This window comes from Chrysochloris asiatica, unplaced genomic scaffold (genome assembly GCF_000296735.1).
Source record: "Chrysochloris asiatica unplaced genomic scaffold, ChrAsi1.0 scaffold00076, whole genome shotgun sequence".
Classification (NCBI taxonomy): Eukaryota; Metazoa; Chordata; class Mammalia; order Afrosoricida; family Chrysochloridae; genus Chrysochloris; species Chrysochloris asiatica.
In genome coordinates this window covers 2,870,544-2,891,174 of record NW_006408594.1, presented here as the reverse complement: position 1 = coordinate 2,891,174, position 20,631 = coordinate 2,870,544, and the positions used below count along the sequence as shown (strand labels likewise).

Here is a 20,631-nt window from a genome sequence, read left to right as displayed (position 1 = left end):
GGAATAGCAAAGGCCCTGAGGCAGGAGTGCTGCATGTTCTAGGAATAGCAAAGGCCCTGAGGCAGGAGTGCTGCATGATCTAGGAATAGCAAAGAAGAATAAGATGAGAGATTAGAGGGAATGTTGACTTTTCCTCTGAGTGGGATAGGGAGTCAACTGGTGTGTTTTATTAAGGATCATTCTGTCTGCTTCATGAGGAATAAACAGTAGGTGGTAAGATCTAAAGGAGTGGGGTTACTTAGACGTTTAAAACTATCCAGAATAGATACTAATAAGTGGTTTAGACTGTGGAGGTAACAATGGAAGTGGTGAAAAATAGTCAAATTTATATTCTTTCTTTATATACATTTATGCATATTAACTTTTCCTATTACGGGAAATTTCCAACATAACAGAAGTGAACAAAAAATGTATAACATCATCCAGTTTTAGCAATCATCAACTATCAGATCAAAACTAATCCTTTTTCATTTAAACCTCCATCCACTTCCCTCTTTCCATATTATTTTGAGCATATCCTAGGCAACATATCATTTCATCCTAAGTATTTCAGTACATATCTCCAAAAGATGAGGACTCTTTTTTTTATCATAACCACATTACTATGATCACACTTTTCAATCAGTAATTCCATAATACTAGCTATCTAGTAATCTATTGTTGGGAAGACCCTCAGTGAGATGGACTGACATGGTGGCTGCAACAAAAAGCTCAAACATAGTAATTGTGAGGATGCTGTACGATCAAGCAGTGTTTCCTTTTGTGGTGCATAGGAACTGTGAGTCAGAGCCAACTCGACAGCACCTAACCACAACAGTTAAGTGTTCAATTTTCCAACTATCTTTCATATATGGCATATTTTTTATAACATGTTTGAATCAAGATCCAAATAAAGTTCACATATTGTGATTAGGTGATAAGACCCCTTCTCTCTCTCTCTCTTTTTCCCCTTTGCAATTAATTTATCTGTTGAAGGAACTGGATGGTTTACTGTGTTTTAAAGGTAAAGCAGACAGATTTGCTAATGGATTAGAACTGAGGTAGGAAAGAAAAAAAATGGAATCAGGAATGATGTCAAGGTTTTTGGTCTGAGGATCAGGAAAAAGACAGATCTAAGATGAATACCCGTACAGGGTTGCTATGAGTCGGAACTGACTCCACAGCACACAACCACCACCACCACCACCACCACCAAGATGAAAAAGACTGGGAGAAGGCAATAGGGGGTGGGGGAGGGGAGAGCAGAAGTTTGGATTTGAACCTGGGAAGTCTGAACTGCCTACTAGACATCCAAGTAGAGACATATTTAGCTACAAAATCTTTTTTCCTGGAGTATTTGTGAGGTCAGTGTTTTGAGGAATACTTTCAGGAAATATTGCTTTTGTTCAACTTGTTCTTGAATAATACTCAAATTTATGAAATACTAATCTCCTGGTAAGATTTAGTAAGAAGCAAAACAAAAACAAAAACCTATTCTAGTCAACTTGCATTGGGAAGACAATAATTCGGAATTCAGGAATCATAAGACAGTGACTAAAAAGAGAAGTTAAACCTGCCGCCGCTGCTGCTGCTGCTGCTGAAGAGAAAAACCATTGGGTTATTTTTTCTCAAGCATCCAATCAAACAATTGATTTTTAAGTAAACTCAAAAGATGACATGAAATTTGTCATTGGAGAAGGAAAGGAAATTAAAAATTAAGCAGATTTTTAAAAAATGCTTTATAAAGCAATAAATGTTGATGCTGAAACAAAGAGTCCTTAGTGCACAGTGGTTGAGCAGTAAGCTGTTACTACAAAGGTTGAGTCCCAAACCCAACAGCCTGCTCTGTGGACAAAAGATATGGGAGTCTGCTTCCATAGAGATTTACAGTTATGGGAACCCTATAGGGCAGTTATACTCTGTCCTATAGGGTATCTCTATGAGTCAGAATCAATTTGACAGCAATGGGTTTTTGGTGGATTCTGAAACTACTTGTACTTAAGGTCTGAATTTCCTTTCTTCTCTTTTTAAAGTTTTTATTGTACATTGGGTGAAGTTTTAAGAGCAAATCGATTTTCCATTCAACAATTCATACACATTTTGATTGGTGTCATTGATTGCAGTTCTCACAATGTAATATCACTCATGAGTCTGAATTCCTCATAAGAAATTTAATCCTGTTTCTACAAATAATCTAGAATTTCTGTTTGCTTCCATTTGCCTTTTGGAAAAGAAAAAGAAAAATTCCCTGAAAAGAAATACTTTTAGGAGAAATAATGAGTAGAGAAAAAGAAATACAGTGTTCTAAAGATTATGGTGGTGGTGGTAGTTGGTGTTAGTTGTGTGCTGCCGAGTCGGTTCCTACTCATAACAACTCTGTATTGGGTTTCCAAGGCTGTAAATCTTTACAGGAGCAGAAAGCCTCATCTTTCTCCTGAGGACTCGAACCGCTGACCTTGTGGCTAGCAGCCCAGCGTGTAACCCACTACACCACGAAGGCTAAAGATTGTGCTAAGTAATAACAATAAGTAATAATAAGTAATAATAAGTAATAATAGATACATACTCAAATTCCTGGCTCCCAGTGGTGATGTGGAAAACCATCTTCCTCTTCTCACTATACTCAAAGGCAGTCAAGAATCCTGGTTCCTACAGACACACAAAAAGGATGATTCAGAAAAGGTATAAGGTGATGATTTTGATTTCAAATGTTGCCAAAAACTATTCACTTGGTAAAACCTAGAGTTCATTTGTCTTTGAAGATAGTACATCATCATTAAGAACACAGACTCTGGAACCTCCCTACCTAAGTTCAAACTAGGTCCCCAGCACTATTGTATTATGTGGAGTAAAGTTCTTAATCTTTCTATACTTCAGCTTCTTCTTGTTGGTAAGATGGGGATAAAAGTAATGTGTCTCATAAAATCTGCTGTGAAGATTAAATAAGACATACAAGGGAGCTTCAAATAGTGGGAAAATGGAGTCAAAAGATATTGGAATTTTTCCGCAAACTTTTTCAAGCTCCCTTTTATTTAATGAAATATGAACGATTTTGATTAATAAAGCAAAATGGTTAATTTCATTCAACAGCATGACTTTTCCAAGGTCTAGAAATTGCAAAAAGTCCAGAAATTCCTGTAACAGTATTTTTTCATATGGTAGGTCTACTGCTTATTTATTAAAGTAATAAACTACAAATGATGCAGGGTTAAAGTACTAAAAATGAGCCCAGATGTGGTCTAATGTGTTTCTATCTTTGTGGTTTTATATTATGATAGGCAGTGGTTCCTGAACTTTTTAAAAAACTTTATGTGGGAGAATAGAAACCAGGATCTATCATACTTCAATGATTCTGAGCCTCTGTTTTCCTTATTAGTCTCCATGGGTGATTCTAATACACATCAATGTTTTAGAATCACTATACAACACATCTGTGTTGGAAGAAATACAGCCAAAATGCTCTTTTGAAGCCAAGATGACCAGACTTTGTCTCTAAGACTTCAGACACATTATCAGGACTGCTCTGGAGAAGGATATCATGCTTGGTAAAGTGGAGGGTCAGCGAAAAAGTGGGAGACCCCTAATGAGATGGATTGGCACGGTGGCAGCAGCAGTGGGCTCAAGCATAACAGCAATTGTGAGATGGGCACAGGACTGGGCAGTGCTTTGTTCTGTTGTGCATAACCTTATGACTTGACGGCACCTAACAACAACAACAATATACTACAAAATTAACTTCACTTCTCTATCTTTTTCTCTCTCTTTGTGAATAAATAGCTTCAGAAAGGATTTGACTCTGGGTGTAGTAGTGGCTGCTTTAGAAAGAGAGGGGTTCTTTTCTTTGATAGTGGGATTGCGTTTACCAAAGAAAAAATGAACGCCTAGGAATTATAAAGCAGCAAAGTGCTGCTCTAAGGGCTTCCTTAGATACCCTGACAGTTAGGGAACTGACCCTGTGGGCACACTGCCTGAGGGTACCCAGAAGCTAGAGCAACTGAATTGGGTTTGGGGTTACAGAGTTGGCTCCTGTTCAATTTGTGACTTACTACTTCCATCACTCTCCTGTCTTGACTGCCTCTGGGGAAGGGAACCAAATGGCTATTGACAAAGGGAGGACTTTGAGGACTTGCTAGGAATGAGACTCTGACATGCACATGTAGAAATGGAAAGGCTCACCCTTCTGCAAAGAAGCAGACCTGGTGGCTCCCTGTCTTCACATTCCTATTTCCATATCTGACTGATCCAGTGGCATCTGACAAGCTCTACACAAAAGTTTGGGTCTAAGGCCTCTGCTTTTCCCTGGCAGCCACTCAGCTGCCTGGGCCCCTCAAAGTCTTACCGGCCATCTGCCAGGTTTAGCTGCTTCTATGACACTATTCTTAATCTTAAGTAACTCTACTGCACTCATGTAGAACCAACCACTGTAAAGCTTATTATCATCCATGGCTCCCTTATCCATTGGCCTCTACTAGAAAAGAGCAACTTCTTTGGTACTGAGTGCTTTGCAACAGCCATAGATTTAATATAAGGAGAAAGAAGGTTAAAAAAATTAATAAATAAAAATTTAAAAGGAAAGACAAACAGACAGTGAGAAAGAAACATAGACACAAAAAGAGAAGCTTTAATACAAAATAATTGCCTTCAATCTTTCAGAAGTTAATTGCTACTGCTTTGAAATGAAGGTGATAAGAAGTTAACACGAAGCATCTAATATTGTGGTCTACAGAAATGCAGAATTCCCACAATAGTTCATAATGAGAAAATTTTTAAAGTCTCACAAGACCTTCCTAAGGTAAAAACAGCAAAGAAGGGATTTTGCTCACAATAAGTTTGTTGGCTGCTTCTTTAATTTTGTCCACTTTTGCTTCAGAAAGCCCTTTGACATTGCATAGAGCCCTTCTTGTGGTCATTTGTATCCCTTTGACAGTACAGATTCCCACTGACTTCAATTTCTTAATGTCAGCCGCGTTCTGCAAGGAAAAGAATGGGCACAGATTGGTAAAATGCCAGCCTGAAGACTCCCATAGTCATGTGCTTTTGTGTCCATCTCCTTCCACCATGTTGCCAATTATATACAAGCAGCCAGGTGGAACCCACCCACCATGTAGCCAAATGTTCTGAAAATATCTGAGTAGAACATACCCAGCAGGCTGCCAAATGTTCTAGCTGTGCCCTGATTTCCCAAGAATGTTAGTAAGACCATGGCAATGTAACAAGGAATTCAAAAGAAAAGTGTTGGTGGAAAAGCTAACAAACATATCACACATTCACCCACTCAGTTCAGCTCTTTCCTTCTACAGAACTTCATTACCAATATGTTCTTTTAAAATAGTTTTAAAAGATGTTTTTTGTTTTTTTTTTCCCTCTGCATCAGCAAGGGACCAGGATTTTCTCTTGTTCCTTTTTTATTTTTTTAAGACCGACTGAAAGAGTTTAAATGTGAGGGCTGCAAAAGATAATGTCAGAGAAGTTTTACTACCAACTGACTGCCACCGAAATGAATCTCATTTGTTACTCAGAATCTGGATTTCTGCCAACATCATTCACTCTAGTCACCTTACATATAGAACTGAATTTTCTGTTAATGAAGATGACAGATATAGATAAATGCATGAAGAATGGGTTCAGAGGTTCTCACCTGGGACCATTGTGCCCTCTAAGGGCACTTGACAATGTCTGGAGATATTTTTAGTTGTCATACCTGTAGGGGTTCTACTAGCATGCATTGAGTGGGTAGAGGCCATGAATGCTGCTAAGCACACGAGACAGCCCTCCACCCAATCCAAAATGTCAATAGGCTTAACCTGAGAAACAGTGAGTTGAACAACTTAACACAGAAACAAAAAAGACTTACAATTCCATGTTTTTGTAACAGGTCAATGTCCTGAAACAACGATTCCTAAAGGAGATTTAAAAACGAAGAATTTTGATTTGTTTGTATACAACAATTTCATGCCTTTCAATAAGTTACTTCAATAAAACAAGGCACTCCAAAATGACTAAAATTTCACTTCTTTAGATTGTTATATACTTAGAAGTTCCAACATTGAAAGTACTGGGAAGCTTATACCTTTGTCATGATGACTACCAAATTTTTAAGGACAGTATTCAAAGCACTGGAATAGCATTTGATCTATTTTTAAACATGTTTTTTCAACTTTCTTCCCAACTAGACCCTTGAACTCCCTACTCTCGAGGACCAGGCTGATATTTGGTACCATTCCCTTAGCCAGAAGGTTGGTGGTTTTAGTCCACCCAGAAGTGCCTTGGAAGACAAACCTGGCAATCTGAAAGGTCACAATCTCTAAAACTCTACTTTTACTCTGCTCCCGTGAGTCACCATGAGTCAGAAGCAACTCGATGGGAACTAACAACAACAACGCACAAATACTAACTAGTAAAGTCAGACCAGTTGTTCAGTTGTTAAAATGATTTTCATGCCAGTTGCTAAACAGCTAATCTTAGCACTCCTCAACACGATTGTTACATAGCTTTAATGTCACCTCTCTAGAACTATGCCTTATTCTTAGTCTGTTTCTAAGTATAGTAGCTAACCGAGAAAGAACTTAATTTCTGTGGAATGCTTATCATCCAACATTCTAACATACTTCATCATCTTGGAATCCTGGTTCTTCCAGCACAACTTGATCCTCCTTCATATTGAAAGGTGAGCTGCAGAAAAACAATTCTAGAAAAATAAGACATTATTTAAGAGGTGGTTATAAATCATATAGCAATTTTATTTGTTTGTTTGTTTGCCTGGAAACTTCCTTGATTTCATTTCAAAGATACTAGGATCAAAAGGAGACAGAGGAACATTTAGTTTAGAAAGACTGGGCAGGACTGTATGCTTTCTGTTGAGTAGGTGGCGTTACTTCTTTTTTCTGTGTGTGTGAATCTTTTTTTTTTTCTCTCCTTCCCTAACACTGTTCTCTTTTGTTCATATTTCTCAATTTCTATAGCACAGTTGGAGTCCTGGTGTGGCACTATAGCATAAGCACTGGACCATTAACCACAAGCTGGGCAGTTCAAGCCCACCAGCCACTCCTTGCAAACCCTATACAGTGTCACTAAGTCAGAACCAACTGGCATAGCACAGTTAATCATGACTGTCTGAACCTTTATTGTTGTCTTAGAATGTTATTTAAAATTGCATACTGTTATTTAACATTTGTTTAACAATTTCGACCTTATGTCATTCTTCCATGTATTCTTCTAGAACTTAGTCTATCCTGAATGAATAGATTTTACTACATATTTGATGAATGTCTTCCTGCTTGCTAATAATGAATGGGTTCTCTTGTAACATGTTATCTTTTTGTTTCATAAAACACTAGATACATGCCCATTGATTCATAATATTTGCCAGTTTCATGATTTTTTAAGATTAAAACTATGATGGATACCTACACTATATCAAGTTGTTAAAATCGTTTTGAACACTGTAGCAGTTGTTTGAAATCTCTGGAATCTGCATGACTATGCTCTTTACAATAAAATATGGGCTTAGTCATCAAGAGTTTTTTTGGGGCCTATTCAATCTCCTCACTTAAAACCGAGGTTGGAACTCGGCAGAAATGGAACAAATTACTAATGTCAAAGTACGATCCTACCACCTAATACTTGTAAATAGCAAAGTTGTTGCTGTTCAGTGCTGTGGAGTCGGTTCCGACCCATAGAGACCCCATGTAGGGCTTCCCGAGGTCGGCTGGTGAGTTTGAACCACCGACTTTGTGGTTCAAGCCAACCTTGAGGTCAAGTGTTTACCCTTCAGCGCTACACCAGGACTTCAAACAGCAAGGGTTTAGGAGGCAAATGTGTACAGCTTTAATGGAATCTTCTAGAATACAGCTACATATACCCAATTTCCACATTATCTTCACCGAATTAAAAAACCAACAACCATCCATTTCTTCTCTCCCTAATGTAACAAACAGATTGCTCGGTTTTTCAAGTAACAATTGCACAGTTCCCTCTACATGAGCTCCCCGACATCTTGGTCAGCGTGGCTGACCACCTCGGTTGAAGGGAAACAGGGCTGGTATCATGGCGGAGCGTGGTCCAAGTCACCGTCAATGTCACCGGCGACGTCAGACCTGGAACCTGTGGCCGTTTTCCTGACACCGAATTCCCTCAGACGGGGAGACCTCTTTAAGACTTAGGTTCAATTTTATAAGAATGTAGGAAAATCGCCTGAGATTTTTTTCCCTGGGGTTGGGAAGTGGAATGCACAAAGCCACAAACTCAAGCCCTAGCTACGACCAGTTATTACCAAGAAAAAGGATGAGAAAGCAGACTGTGCTTTCTTTAAAACCTTGAGTTTCCCCTCAGTTTCTTCACACGGTGTCCCTTTTGCCACACACCTCCCTCACACCCTAGGTTTTCAAGGTAGAATCCCTTTCGTCCTGCGTCCGGATTTTCTCGCTCTCAGCTCCCGGGATTCCGGCTCCGACCCAGAAGCTGAGGAGAGAGACTCGCGCGTCGCTGATCTGAGGGTTTGGCGCCAAACGACTAGAGCCTGGGCGCTGATCTGAGGGCCGGGAGTGGGCGGGGGCATTGGGCGGGACGGGGGCGGGGAGAATGACTAGGGGCGTGGTTTGTGCCGAGGGGGCGGGGAGCTATGAACTGCTCGGGCAGTCGGGGAGGCTCGCCGGGGTGAGGCAGGGACACTGAGGTAGAGGAAGTATTCTGAGGAGAGGCTGAAATAAAGGAGAGGAGTCTGAGGTGGAGTCATTGAAGAGAAGTGTAGAAATTAGGGGATGCTGAGGTGAGGGCAGGCTGCTGTGAGAAAGACGTCCTAAAGTAGTGGGGGTTGTTCCCAGTTAGAGAGGCCGCTGGAAAGTGACAGATTTGAGGAAAAACCTTGAAGTGAAGTAGGGATGTTGAGTGGACGAGAGGGCAGTGCTGTGCCCAATGCTAATAATCTTCATCAGAACTTTTGGGGGAGAAAGTGGAACGGTAAAGGGTCTCTTTCCCCTTACGCAAGACTTTTCTTTTCATTCCAAGTGTTTCAGATGAACTTCACAGTCTGCCCCTCAAAAGCTCCGTGTTGCTAGTCTCCCTCCCTTCTTCTTGATTCCAATACCTTTTGACATTCTTGTCAGTGATTTGAAACATCAAAGGTCCATTCAGGATGGAGAGTAATTTTTCTTCATCTTAGCTCGAGTTTTAAATAGACCATAGAAGCCAAACATATTTTGGTCCAGCTTTTAAACAGAAATGTTAGGTCTGCTTTCAGCCGTGCTCCTCCTCCCCTCAAATGCAGCCGTTTGTTGAAGACAGTCGTGAAACATTTGAAAGACCATCTGTTGAGGTGGAGGCTGAGTTGTATCCTGGATGAATATCTATGAAAACAGTTCTTTGGGTTCAAGACCTACCCTTTTTCTTCAGAGTCTGAATCATTTTGCTGAAATAAATAGCAAAATAATCCCACCATAGGTAGTAGTTGGCATTTTGTGGGGCATCCCCTCTTCCCAGGTGAATTGTTTAAACAGCCAATAAATAACTGCCATAGCTTTTCAAAATCTGTTGTTTTCCAGAAACATAGCCTGTCTTCTTCTTGTTAAATGGAAATTAATGGCCATTTTTGGGACAAACTAGGTAGTGATGATAGGTTTTCATTCTGAAGCCTCATTAAAGTAATTATAGTAACTTCTGAGCAGTTTGTTAGATGAAGACATCAACAGTGTACAGAAGAGCTGCAAAGAGCACAGCAAGATGATTTAGGGAAATATAACATATGTAGTTTGGTGTAGTGACAGCTGGGAGAGAGAAATGTTCATAATATTTGAAGGTTGTGTGCAGTACATTTAAAGAAAGACACCAAAATGAGCCTGGTAATGGCAAATTCATGAAGTAAGGAACAAAATCTTATTTGGGTATCATAGATGATTATATACAACTTCAAGAATGTCTTTTTAAAAAAAAAGCAAAAAACCCTTGAGGTAGTTAAAAATTACACATGAAGACCTTTCCACTCAAATCAGAACAACAACAAAAAAGATGAGTCTTTCAAATCAAACAAAATTCTGAGTATGGTGAAAGTGGCATTTCAAATCAGTGGGGAAATGATGATTTTAATGAATGGTTTTGGAACAACTAGGGAGCCATCTGGAACAAAAACAAAATTAGAATCATACTTCACACCTTATACCAAAATAAACTGCAGATAAATAAAAAGATTAAATCTGCACAATAAAATAATAAAAGTACTAGAAGAAAATGTGGTAGAATTTTTAAAAAATGATTTTTGAATATGACACAAAACTCAGAAACCATGAAAAAATGATAAATATATTTTAAAAACAAATTCTACAAGATAAAATGTCATTTTCCTACCCTAGATATAGAACATTGCAAACTAGAGTTTTTGTGTCAATAATGGAATAACTGTCATTTATCCAATTTTTCACATTCTTCAGGGACTCCAAAAGTTCTCTATAGAAAAAAAAAATTGTGCCATATTTATGATATTCTAAAATGTGAAAATAAACAAAAATAGGCAATGGGATTAGAGTTAGGATCCAAATTTTTTACCATTACACTTTACTGCCCCTCTGTGGACAACCACCTTATAGCCAGATAGAAGCAAATGATTTCATGTGTACAATTGAATTTGCTCAAAGTCATCCTTCTAGATATGTATTCTTGAAGGTTCAAGAGCTGAAATTTAAGTGGCTTTAGTAGAGAACTAAAACATGAAGGGTCATCACAAAAAGAATTCTACTGAGTACCTCTTCCCTTAAACATATAAAATCAATTTAAAAAAAAATCCACACTATTCATTTGTCAGGCAGTATGTGTCCTGGTGTGGCGCTATGGTCTAATGTGTCCAATTGCAAAGTTGTTTGAACTGCAAGGTCAGTGGTTCAAGCTCAGCAGCTGCTCCTTGGAAACTCTATACAGGGTCGCTATGGGTCGGAATCAACTCGACAGCACATAACAACAGCAACCACATGCTAGATATAGGTACACAGGTGGTAGGATGGTTAAAGTGCTTGGTTGCTAACTGAAAGACCAGTGGTTCAAACCTACCAGCCGCTCCACAGGAGAAAGATGTGACTGGTTGCTTTTAGAGGATTTATAGTCTTGGAAACCCTGTGGGGCAATTCTACTCTGTCCTTATTGCGTCATTCTGAGTCAGAACTGACTCCATGGCAAGGGGCTTGAGTGTTAGGCATTGGGTGTTAGGGGTTCAACAAATAAGACACAGACCCCATGGGCAATAAAGCATATAGGCAATGACAGTAATTGCTACTATAATAGTCTGTGGTAATCCCAAAGTCTGCCTCTCCCCTGTTGACAATCTCCATGAAGATGTTCACTTTGCGGCATGGTCTTTATGACTGAATGGTAAACATGTCTTGGAAATTACAGACATGAATTGCGCTGGAGCCATTTGCTCACATATCCTCAGGATAATAAAACTCAAAGCCTTTCTCCTCTTCCCTGGAGACATTTGCTAATACTCCAAGATTGTAAAAACCTAGGAACTTTTCATTCTACTCGCTAAAAAGGATTTGCTTTTACACTAGAAAATAAAGGTCTGTGTGGGTTTGTGTCCCCACCCCCACCTCCACCCTACAAAAAGAACTGTTTCCATTAGGTCCACACTTGGGAGAAGGGGCTTCAGAGTGATTAAGATGTTGAAGCGAGAAATTAAGGCAAAAGAAGTCTGACAATGTCAGGGGAATGCAGAGGGGCTCTCACAGGCTGTTGGACTTTGTAACCATGTGATATCAGCCAGAAGATTGAGTTCATTCACATGGAGTCTTGATCATTCAATAAATCGGACTTATGTAAGGCTATTAGATGCCTTTGAGTCGATTCCAACTTATAGTGACCCTATACATAATAGAAGGAAACACTGTCTGGTCCTGTGCCTTTCTCACAAGTGCAAATCCATCTCATTGGCAATCTTCCTTTATTTTCACTGACCCTCCACTTTACCAAGCATGAGGTCCTTTTCCAGGAACTGGTCCCTCCTGAAAACATGTCCAAAGTATGAGAGATGAAGTCTTCCCATCCTGGATTCATAGGAACATTCTGGCTGTACTTTCAACACAGATTTGTTTGTTCTTCTGGCAATTCATGGTACTTTAAAAATTCTTTGCCAGCATCAACTAAAAATATCTAATCTAAAATCAATTAGTAATCAGAAGAACTAGATGGTGTCCCCTTAATGACTTCCCTGATTGGGACCACAGACGGTCCTAAACAGAATTGGGAGATAAGTGTCGAACAAAATTCAAAATAATAAAGACCACTTAACTGGTCTGATAGAAACTGATAGAACTCCTACACTGGCCCTGAGACACCCTTCCAAAGCTGGAACTTAACCCACCTCGGGAGGTCACCTTACAGTCAAAAAACCCAGCTCTCTAAAGTGAACAATAACACAGGCCCATACTCCTCACAACAGCCAACCACATGAAACCAAAAGGGCAGGACTGGCCCCAAAATAAAGCTCAGAGGACAGGAAGGGGCAGGAAAAAAGGATGAATGGATGCAAGGAGCCCAGGAAGGAAGTGGGAAGAGTGCTGCTACACTGAGAGAATTGCAACTCTTGTAAAGACAAAGTATGTATAAATTGTTGAATGGAAAAGGAAAACTAATTTGTGTTGCAGACATTCACCCAAGCCACACACATACCAAAAAAGAGAAAAGATTTTAGCCAAGAAAACCCTAGTAGCAGTTCTACTTTGTTACATGGGTCAATTCCATGATACATCACCACAGCACATAACATTTGAATAATGTGATTAACAGTTACCTTATTCATACACACAGAACAGTTTACCCAGTAATAGAATACACATAGTTGGCAGTTCGAGCCCACCAGCTGCTCTGTGGGAGAAAGATGAGACCTTCTGCTCCCTCAAAGATTTACAGTCTTATCACAGCTGTAGAGGTAGAAGTTTTGTAACAAAAATGGGGCAGTAGTTAATCTCACAGTCCAGAAACAGAGGATCCTAGGACCATCAAGGAAGAAGAGCATGAGTGGAATGTAGAATCCTATCCAGAGAAGCAGCGACACCAGTGATGGAGGCAGAGATGAGGACATGGAGAGAGGGAGCAGCTGAGGACTCTGGACTCATGGAAAGAGAGGGACTGAGGGAAAGACATTGGCCAGGAGGCAGGCTTGCAGAATGTGCCCTTTGGTTGTTTAAATGATTATATATTCCTGAGTGTTGTTGTGTACACCCATCCCCTAAAAACTCCCAAATGGAATAGAAGCAAATACTGTTGAATAATGATGCACGGAGGAAATTGTAATCATTGCAATGAAATGACGGTGTAAAGCCGATGTTCTCCCATGTAAACTATCACTCAGTTCACAATAAACACTTTAAAAAAAAAACAAAAAAAAATATTTACAGTCTTGGAATCTATATTGGGTCACTATGAGTTGGAACTGATTCAATGGCACGTAACAACAACAATGAAATATTTACTAAAATTGGTCACACTTGCCATATATTTCACTAAAAAGTAAATCTCAACAAATTCCTACACTAAAATAAAACAGAGCATGAAAAAGAAAATAGCAACTAGTCAACTACATATTTTAATTTAGAATCACAAACCAATCTCAGATCCTAAATTTGACAAATTCTCTTAACTGATACAACCACTTTAAATAGAAACATACAGAAACTATTCCTGTCTTGAATCACTTTATCATCTCCCTATTTAACTCTAAGCTTCCCTGAGTTTACACTTTGCATCCTGGGAACTGGTTTATATTTTCAAGTTTTGGCATAGTGTGGTAAGCATTGAGCTGCTAACTGCAAGGTCAGCAGTTCAAATCTACCAGCTGGAAGAAAGATGAGGTTGGCTGCTCCTATAAAGATTTACAGACTTGGAAACCCTATGGAGCAATTCTATTCTGTCCTAACGGGTTGCTATGAATTGGGTTTATCCTAAGCAAATTGAAGCTACTATGCAAAGCCTTTTTATAGTGAGGTACCTGATAAATCTTAAACAGCTGGCTTGGGATTTGTGCCTGGTCCCTTTGGTGTAAATTAAACTTTGTATAAACTTTACCATGCACCTTAGGAAATGTTTTTCTGTGATTAAGTCACACAGAATGTCTGTAGGATTCTCCCTGGGGGTCATTGCTCAAATAGTCACCAAACCTTTTGAGTTAGCTGGTCTCAGGAAATGATTTTGCCTTAAGCCAGTTATCTCAAAAACATTAAGCATGTTGAATCAGTAGCTAGCGCAGTTAATCTGATTGATGGCTGGATTTGCCATCAAATCCTTACAATTGGATGTGATCATTTTGACCCACCAGCCTTTCTAGTTTTTATTGCGGCTATGTATCCAATGACATCGTGAACACTAGTGCCCATTGCCAAAAGAGCCATGAGTGCTGGTCTATGGCATCCAACTAATTTCCTTATTTATTCTTTGCTGCTCTTAGGTGCTGTGGAGTCAGCTATGACTCACAACAGAATCAAACTATCCTCACAACTGTTACGTTTGAGCCCCACAGTGTTAATCCTTTTCACTGGCGGATCCTTCTCTTTCGCTGATCCTCTACCAAGCATGATATCCTTTTCCAGGGACTTATCCTTTCTGATAACATGTTTTTGTTATTGTTGTTGTTGTTAGGTGCCACTGAGTCGGTACCGACTCATAGCAACTTTATGCACAGCAGAACAAAACACTGCCCGATCCTGGGCCAACCTCGCTACTATTGCCACGCTGAGTCCATCGATGCTGCCACTTGGCCAATCCATCTCATTGGGGGTCTTCCTCTTTTCCTGTGACCCTCCACCTTACCAAACATGATATCCTTCTCCAGTGACTGCTCCCTCCTGACAATATGTCCAAAGTATGAGAGACAAAGTTTGGCCACCTTGGCCTCTAAGGAGCACTCTGGCTGCACTTCTTCCAAAACGGATCTATTGGTTCTTTTGGTAGTCCATGGCACCTTCAATATTCTCCTCCAGCACCGTAACTCAAAGGTATCAATTCTTCTACAGTCTTCCTTATTCACTGTCCAGCTTTCACATGTATATGAGGTTACTGAAAATACCATGGCTTGGGTCAGGCACACCTTAGTCCTCAAGCTGACATCTTTGCTCTTCAACACTTTAAAAAGGTCTTGTGCAGCAGATTTGCTTAATGCAATACATCGTTTGATCTCTTGACTGCTGCTTCCATGAGTGTTGATAGTTGATCCAAGAATGAAGTCCTTGACAACTTCAATCTTTTCTCCATTGATAAGAATGTTGTTTATTGGTCTAGTGGTGAGGATTTTTGTTTTCTTTACATTGAGCTCTAATCCATACTGAAGGCTGTGCTCTTGGATCTTCATCAGCAAATGTTTTAAGTCCTCTTCACTTTCAGCAAGCAAGGTTGTATCATCTGCATATCGTAGGTTGTTAATGAGTCTTCCTCCAATCCTGATGCCATGTTTTCTTCATCGAACCCAGCTTCTCGGATGATTTGCTCAGCATACAGGTTGAATAAGTATGGTGAAAGAATACCTTATCTCATACCTTTCTTAATTTTAAACCATTCAGTGTTCCCATGTTCTGTTTGAACAACTGCCTCTTGGTCCAGGTACAGATTCTTAATGAGCACAATTAAGTGTTAAGTGTTCAGGAATACTCATACTTCGCAATCCTGTCCATAGCTTGTCATGATCCACACAATCGAAAGTCTTTGCACAGTCAATAAGGCACAGCAGGTAAACATCTTTCTGATATTCTCTGCTTTCAGCCAAGATCCATCAGACATCAGCAATGATATCCCTCATTCCACGGCCTCTTCTGAATCCAGCTTGAACCTCTGGAAGTGTTGGAAGAACCTTTGTTGGTAAGTGCCGTCAAAACAGTCCCAACTCACAGTGACCCTGTATGAGGTTTCCAAGGAGTTGCTGGTGGGTTTGAACCACCAATGTTTCGGTTAGCAGTCCAATGCTTATCCTACAGCGCCACAACGGGCCTCCTGATATCATAGTTGTTATTATTATTCAATGACAATGATACATGGTGTAGTCTGCACATTCTACAAGCACTTATTTTTATTGCTGAGGATTTTTAATCAAAAGTCTCTTGTGAGAATATCCCAGTTCCTAGATCTTCCCTTCTAAAAAAAAGTTTCATCTTTTTAGCCTCTGCCATATGAATCTACCTAGTTTTAGGTGCCTCACTCCAGGTTCAAAAAGGTACTGGTTTATCACAGGATACATTCTTTCCTATCACAACCAGGGGCGAGTAATTCTATCCACAATAATAATTCAGCAAGTTTTTATTGAATTCCTCTTTTGTGCTAGCAACTATCCTTGTTGTTATTAAGTCTTCGGAAGCATGAGAGTAATCCAACAATTACTTGATGGATGATTAAATGCCATCAATTGAATTGTATTCCTTGAAAACATATGGTGCCCTTGCCTTTGTCTGAGAACAGTATGAGTCCTAATTCCATCTGCAGGAGCCCTAGTAGTGCAATGGATAAAGTGCTTGGCTGCCATCCGAAAAAAGGTTGGCGATTCAAACCCTAGATATAGAGCATGGCAAGCTAGAGTTTTTGTGTCAATAATTGGAAAAGAGTCGCTGGAGAAGGATATCATGCTGGGTAAGGTGGAGGGTCAGAGAAAAAGAGGAAGACCCCTAACGAGATGGATTGGCCAGGTGGCATCATTGATGGACTCAAATGTGGCAGTGGTAGTGAGATTGGCCCAGGATCGGACATTGTTTTGTTCTTCTGTGCATGGGGTCACTATGAGTCAGTTCCGACTCAATGGCACCTGACAACAACAACAACAAAGTCACTCTTTGGGAGAACAATGTGGCCATCTGCTGCCATAAAGATTTCAACCTTGGAATCCCATGGGGCAGTTCTACTCTGTTGAATAGGATCACTGTGAGTTCTGGTTTGGGTTTTAATGCATCTTCTGTCCCCAAGCATAAACAGGATATCTGGGAGCCACCAGAAGTTAGGGGACAGGCACGAAACAGTTTCTTAGAGCCTTCAGGAGGAATCAACATGGCCAACACCCTGATTTGGATGTCTAGCCTCCAGAAGCAGAAATTTCTGTTCTTTCAAGGCACCCAGGTTGTGGTATTTTGTAACAGCGGTCCTAGAAAACTAAATTACACAACGTGGCGAATGCACTTAATAAAGCTGAGTTGTAACATTTTAAATGGTTACAATGGTAAAATTTACATGTATTTTAATTTTTAAAAAATCAGGAACACAGAATTTTAATGTAATCTCTTCTAGTTTAACATCTGAGTTTCTTTTCTTCCATGCTAATACTAGTTCTTAGCAATACCGACAATGACAGAATTAGAATATCATGCAATTACTCATTTGCTTTATCCCACATTACAAGTAAATGCTTTTTAAATGTTACTTCTCTTCCATGTTCTACACCCTCCTCTTATAAAGGGCAAATAATTCTTCCCCATAATTTTCCTTTCTAATATTTACAAAGGGTAGGCAGCTCTTTTCATCTTTAACTTCCTAAGAGGTCTGTGGTTACAAGTCTTTAGTAATTTCTGGAAAGGGTCTGTCCAGACCTAAGCTGTGCAAAGGATTGTCCTGCCGTCAGCAGTGCAGTCTGCCCTGATCCCAGAAAATGAGGAGGCCTTTTTTCTGGGTGTGGGATACTGGTAGAGATAGATGAATAAATAGGCCATTGAAATTCATTATGACTACTAGGAGTCCTGCTCCTTGGAAACCCTATACAGGGTCGCTGTGGGTCAGAACCAACTCGACTGCACTTAACAGCAGGAACCCCTGGGTGGTGAAAAAGAATGCACTTGGCTGCTTGGAGGTTTGAATCCACCTAGTTACTTTGGAAGAAAGGAATGCTGATCTACTTCCAAAAAACCAGCCATTAACAATCCATGGTTATACTCTGACACACATGGAAGAGCCATGAGTTGAGATTGACTTGGTGGCAACTAGTTTACCATCATTTTACCACAGTTGGGGGGCTCATGAAGTGCCCTGGGAGCACACAGGAGGGCCACCTGTGCCATCCTTGGTGGAGATGTGTCTGCAAAGACTTCTTAGGGGAGAAGTCTAAGAACATTTAAGGGGAGCCCTGAAAGAAAAGCAGGAATTAGTGGCATTGTGAGTTCATGAAGAGAAGGGTTTTTCCAAGTAGAGGAGCCAAAGGCAAAAAAGGCCCCGGGGTAAGAGAGGAAAGGGCTCCACAGAGGAGCTACAAATCCAGAGCCTATTGGGAGTGGGCTGGGGAGGGCCACTGAGCAGCTGCTAAAGCTGTTTGTGTGCAACCAAATACCTCATGGGGGTTGGTTTCTTCATTAGGAAGTTTAGGATTATGACTTCATGACCCATCCCAGTTAACTGGCCTACAAACATGTTTCATGCTTCTGTTCTACCTCCTAATTCATTAAGTAGTGTCTGGGATCTTAAACGTTTGCAAGTGACCACCTAAGGCACAATTGTTCTCTATTTACCTAGAGCCACAGAGGAAGGTGAGTCGGGTCCTAGTGTGGCTCTGTGGAATAATGCGCTGGACTGCAAAGTCGGTTTGAACTGCAAGGCTGGTGGTTCAAGCTCACCAGCCGTTCCTCAAAAACCTATTCAGGGTCACCATGGGTCAGAACTGACTCGATGGCACCCTAACAACAACAACAACATACAATGTGTGGCTAATTGCCTCCATGAACAATTACTTCCTTTGCCAGGAGACCAAAACTGGATGGTGACAGGCTATCATTACTGAACATTTTGATCAAAGATTCTATAAAAGAATCTTGGTCAAAAGGGGGAAATGAAGAACAAAATTTCAAATTCTCACGGAATCTAGATTTTCTGGAGCTATTGATGTTACCCTAAAGCTTGGGTCCAATGCTCTGGAGTAATTGAGTTCAATTAATAACCACTCTAGATAAATAAAGAAAAAGTCTTTATTATTACGAGGAAGCTGACCGTCAGAACACTTCACAGCAAACAGGTTGGTTTTTGAATGTTGTTCTCTGACTCTTTGTTACAAGCAATATTTATACTTTTTAACAGTACAGTATGCAGGCAGACTATAATTCCATCATTCTAGCATTCACACTAAATCACAAGGTGGTCACCATGCCCCAATAAACACATTAAAAGGGAAAAAAATGACTAACTCTCCCAGGTCCTGCTTATCAGAAGTTACACAAACCGGGACTAGGCTCCAAGCAGAGCTAAGAAACCATTAACATTCTAACCTAAAATAGAAAAGGCATATAGCTAAGAAACAACGCAGGTGGGGGGGAGGAACTTGTGTAAGATGCCTCAGGCAGTGTTGAATTATATTAACTCTTCATGTTAGTGCTGTTGAGGATTCCAACTCATTGTGTCCCTGTTTAGGGTTTCCAAGGAGTGGTTGGTGGGTTTGAACCACTTACCTTGGAGTTAGCAGTCCAGTACTGATCCCACAGCACCACACCAGAATCCCTATTTACTAAATAAAATAGTTGTGCTCTTGAAATGGCTACACTCACGTTCATGGAGGCAAAATGGCTATACTCACGCTCTCATGGAGACTGAAGAATTCCCTGAAATTACTTCCCTGAGACAATCTTTTAAAAAACCTTAAGCCAAAAATATCCCCTAATGCCTTCATCCCCCTCCCTCACCTCTGGGTAACGAAACTATTGTTGAAGTATTTATTTAGTTGTTGTTGAGAATGCACACAGCAAAACAAGATACTGTTCCAACTGTTTCTACCATACAATTCCGTGATATTGATTTCATTCTTTAAGATGTGCAACCATGGCCACCCTCCTTTTCTGGGTTGTTCCTCCACCTTCAAATACACTCCTGCCCCTAAGGTGCATATCTAGTCTTTCAAATTGCTGTTGTCACTTGAAGATCTACGTACACAGTTCTGAAGAGAGCTCAGTCAGTGCACATGCAGACCTTGGGAATACCCTTTTTAAAAAAAGTTTTTATTGTGAATTGAGTGGTTGTTCACATGGGGGAGCATCAGTTTTACACTCATCATTTCATTGCAATGATTACAATCTACTCTGTGCCTCATCATTCAACAGTATTTGCTTCTATTCCCTCTGTTTTTGTGGGGAAGACGTACACAAAAAAACTCAGGAATATACAGTCATTTAAACAACCAAAGGGCACATTCGACAAGCCTGCCTCCTGGCCACCAGCACCTGACTGCTAGCACCCAGCTTTTCTCTTTCCTGGAGTCTAGAGTCCACAGCTCTGACACTCATCTGTCAGTTTGTCGTACTGCGGTGGCTTGTGAGTTGCTGTGATTCTGGAAGCTCTGCCACCGGTATTTTAAATACCAGCAGGGTCACCCACGGTGGACAGGTTTCAGATAAGCTCCTGGATGAAGACAGTCGAGGAAACAGAGATGTACTACTTTAGAATATTTAGTCACTGTAAACCTTGTGAATAGCAGAGAAACACTGTTAGATATAGTGCCAGAAAATGAGCCCCTCAGGCTGGAAGGCACTCAAATCATGACTGGGGAAGAGCTGCCTCCTCAAAGTAGAGTTGACTGTGATGACGCGAATGGAGTAAAGCCCTTGGGACCTTCATTTGCTGACAGGGCACAACTCAAAATGAAGAGAAACAGCTATAAATATCCATTAATAATTGGAACATAGAATGCATGAAGTATGATTCTAGGAAAATTGGAAATTGTCAAAAATGAAA

The 20,631-nt window shown here is 40.3% G+C and overlaps 2 protein-coding genes across 2 annotated transcripts in view; both read right to left on the bottom strand.

Annotated features, from left to right (window-relative positions):
- The window catches only part of DMC1 (DNA meiotic recombinase 1), a 108,330-nt gene extending 101,670 nt beyond the window's left edge, over positions 1–6,660 (bottom strand). Inside the window, exons 1-4 of the mRNA XM_006865267.1 lie at positions 6,588–6,660; positions 5,834–5,878; positions 4,803–4,949; positions 2,546–2,628 (exon numbers count right to left, since the gene is read on the bottom strand). Coding sequence (XP_006865329.1) covers positions 2,546–2,628; positions 4,803–4,949; positions 5,834–5,878; positions 6,588–6,638 — 326 coding nt within the window. The 5' untranslated portion in view covers positions 6,639–6,660. The remainder of the gene's footprint in view (positions 1–2,545; positions 2,629–4,802; positions 4,950–5,833; positions 5,879–6,587) is intronic.
- A 1,903-nt stretch (positions 6,661–8,563) lies between these two features.
- FAM227A (family with sequence similarity 227, member A) overlaps positions 8,564–20,631 on the bottom strand; it is a 103,480-nt gene continuing 91,412 nt past the window's right edge. The window contains exon 17 of the mRNA XM_006865266.1: positions 8,564–8,678. Within this exon, the coding sequence (XP_006865328.1) occupies positions 8,564–8,678 (115 nt within the window). The remainder of the gene's footprint in view (positions 8,679–20,631) is intronic.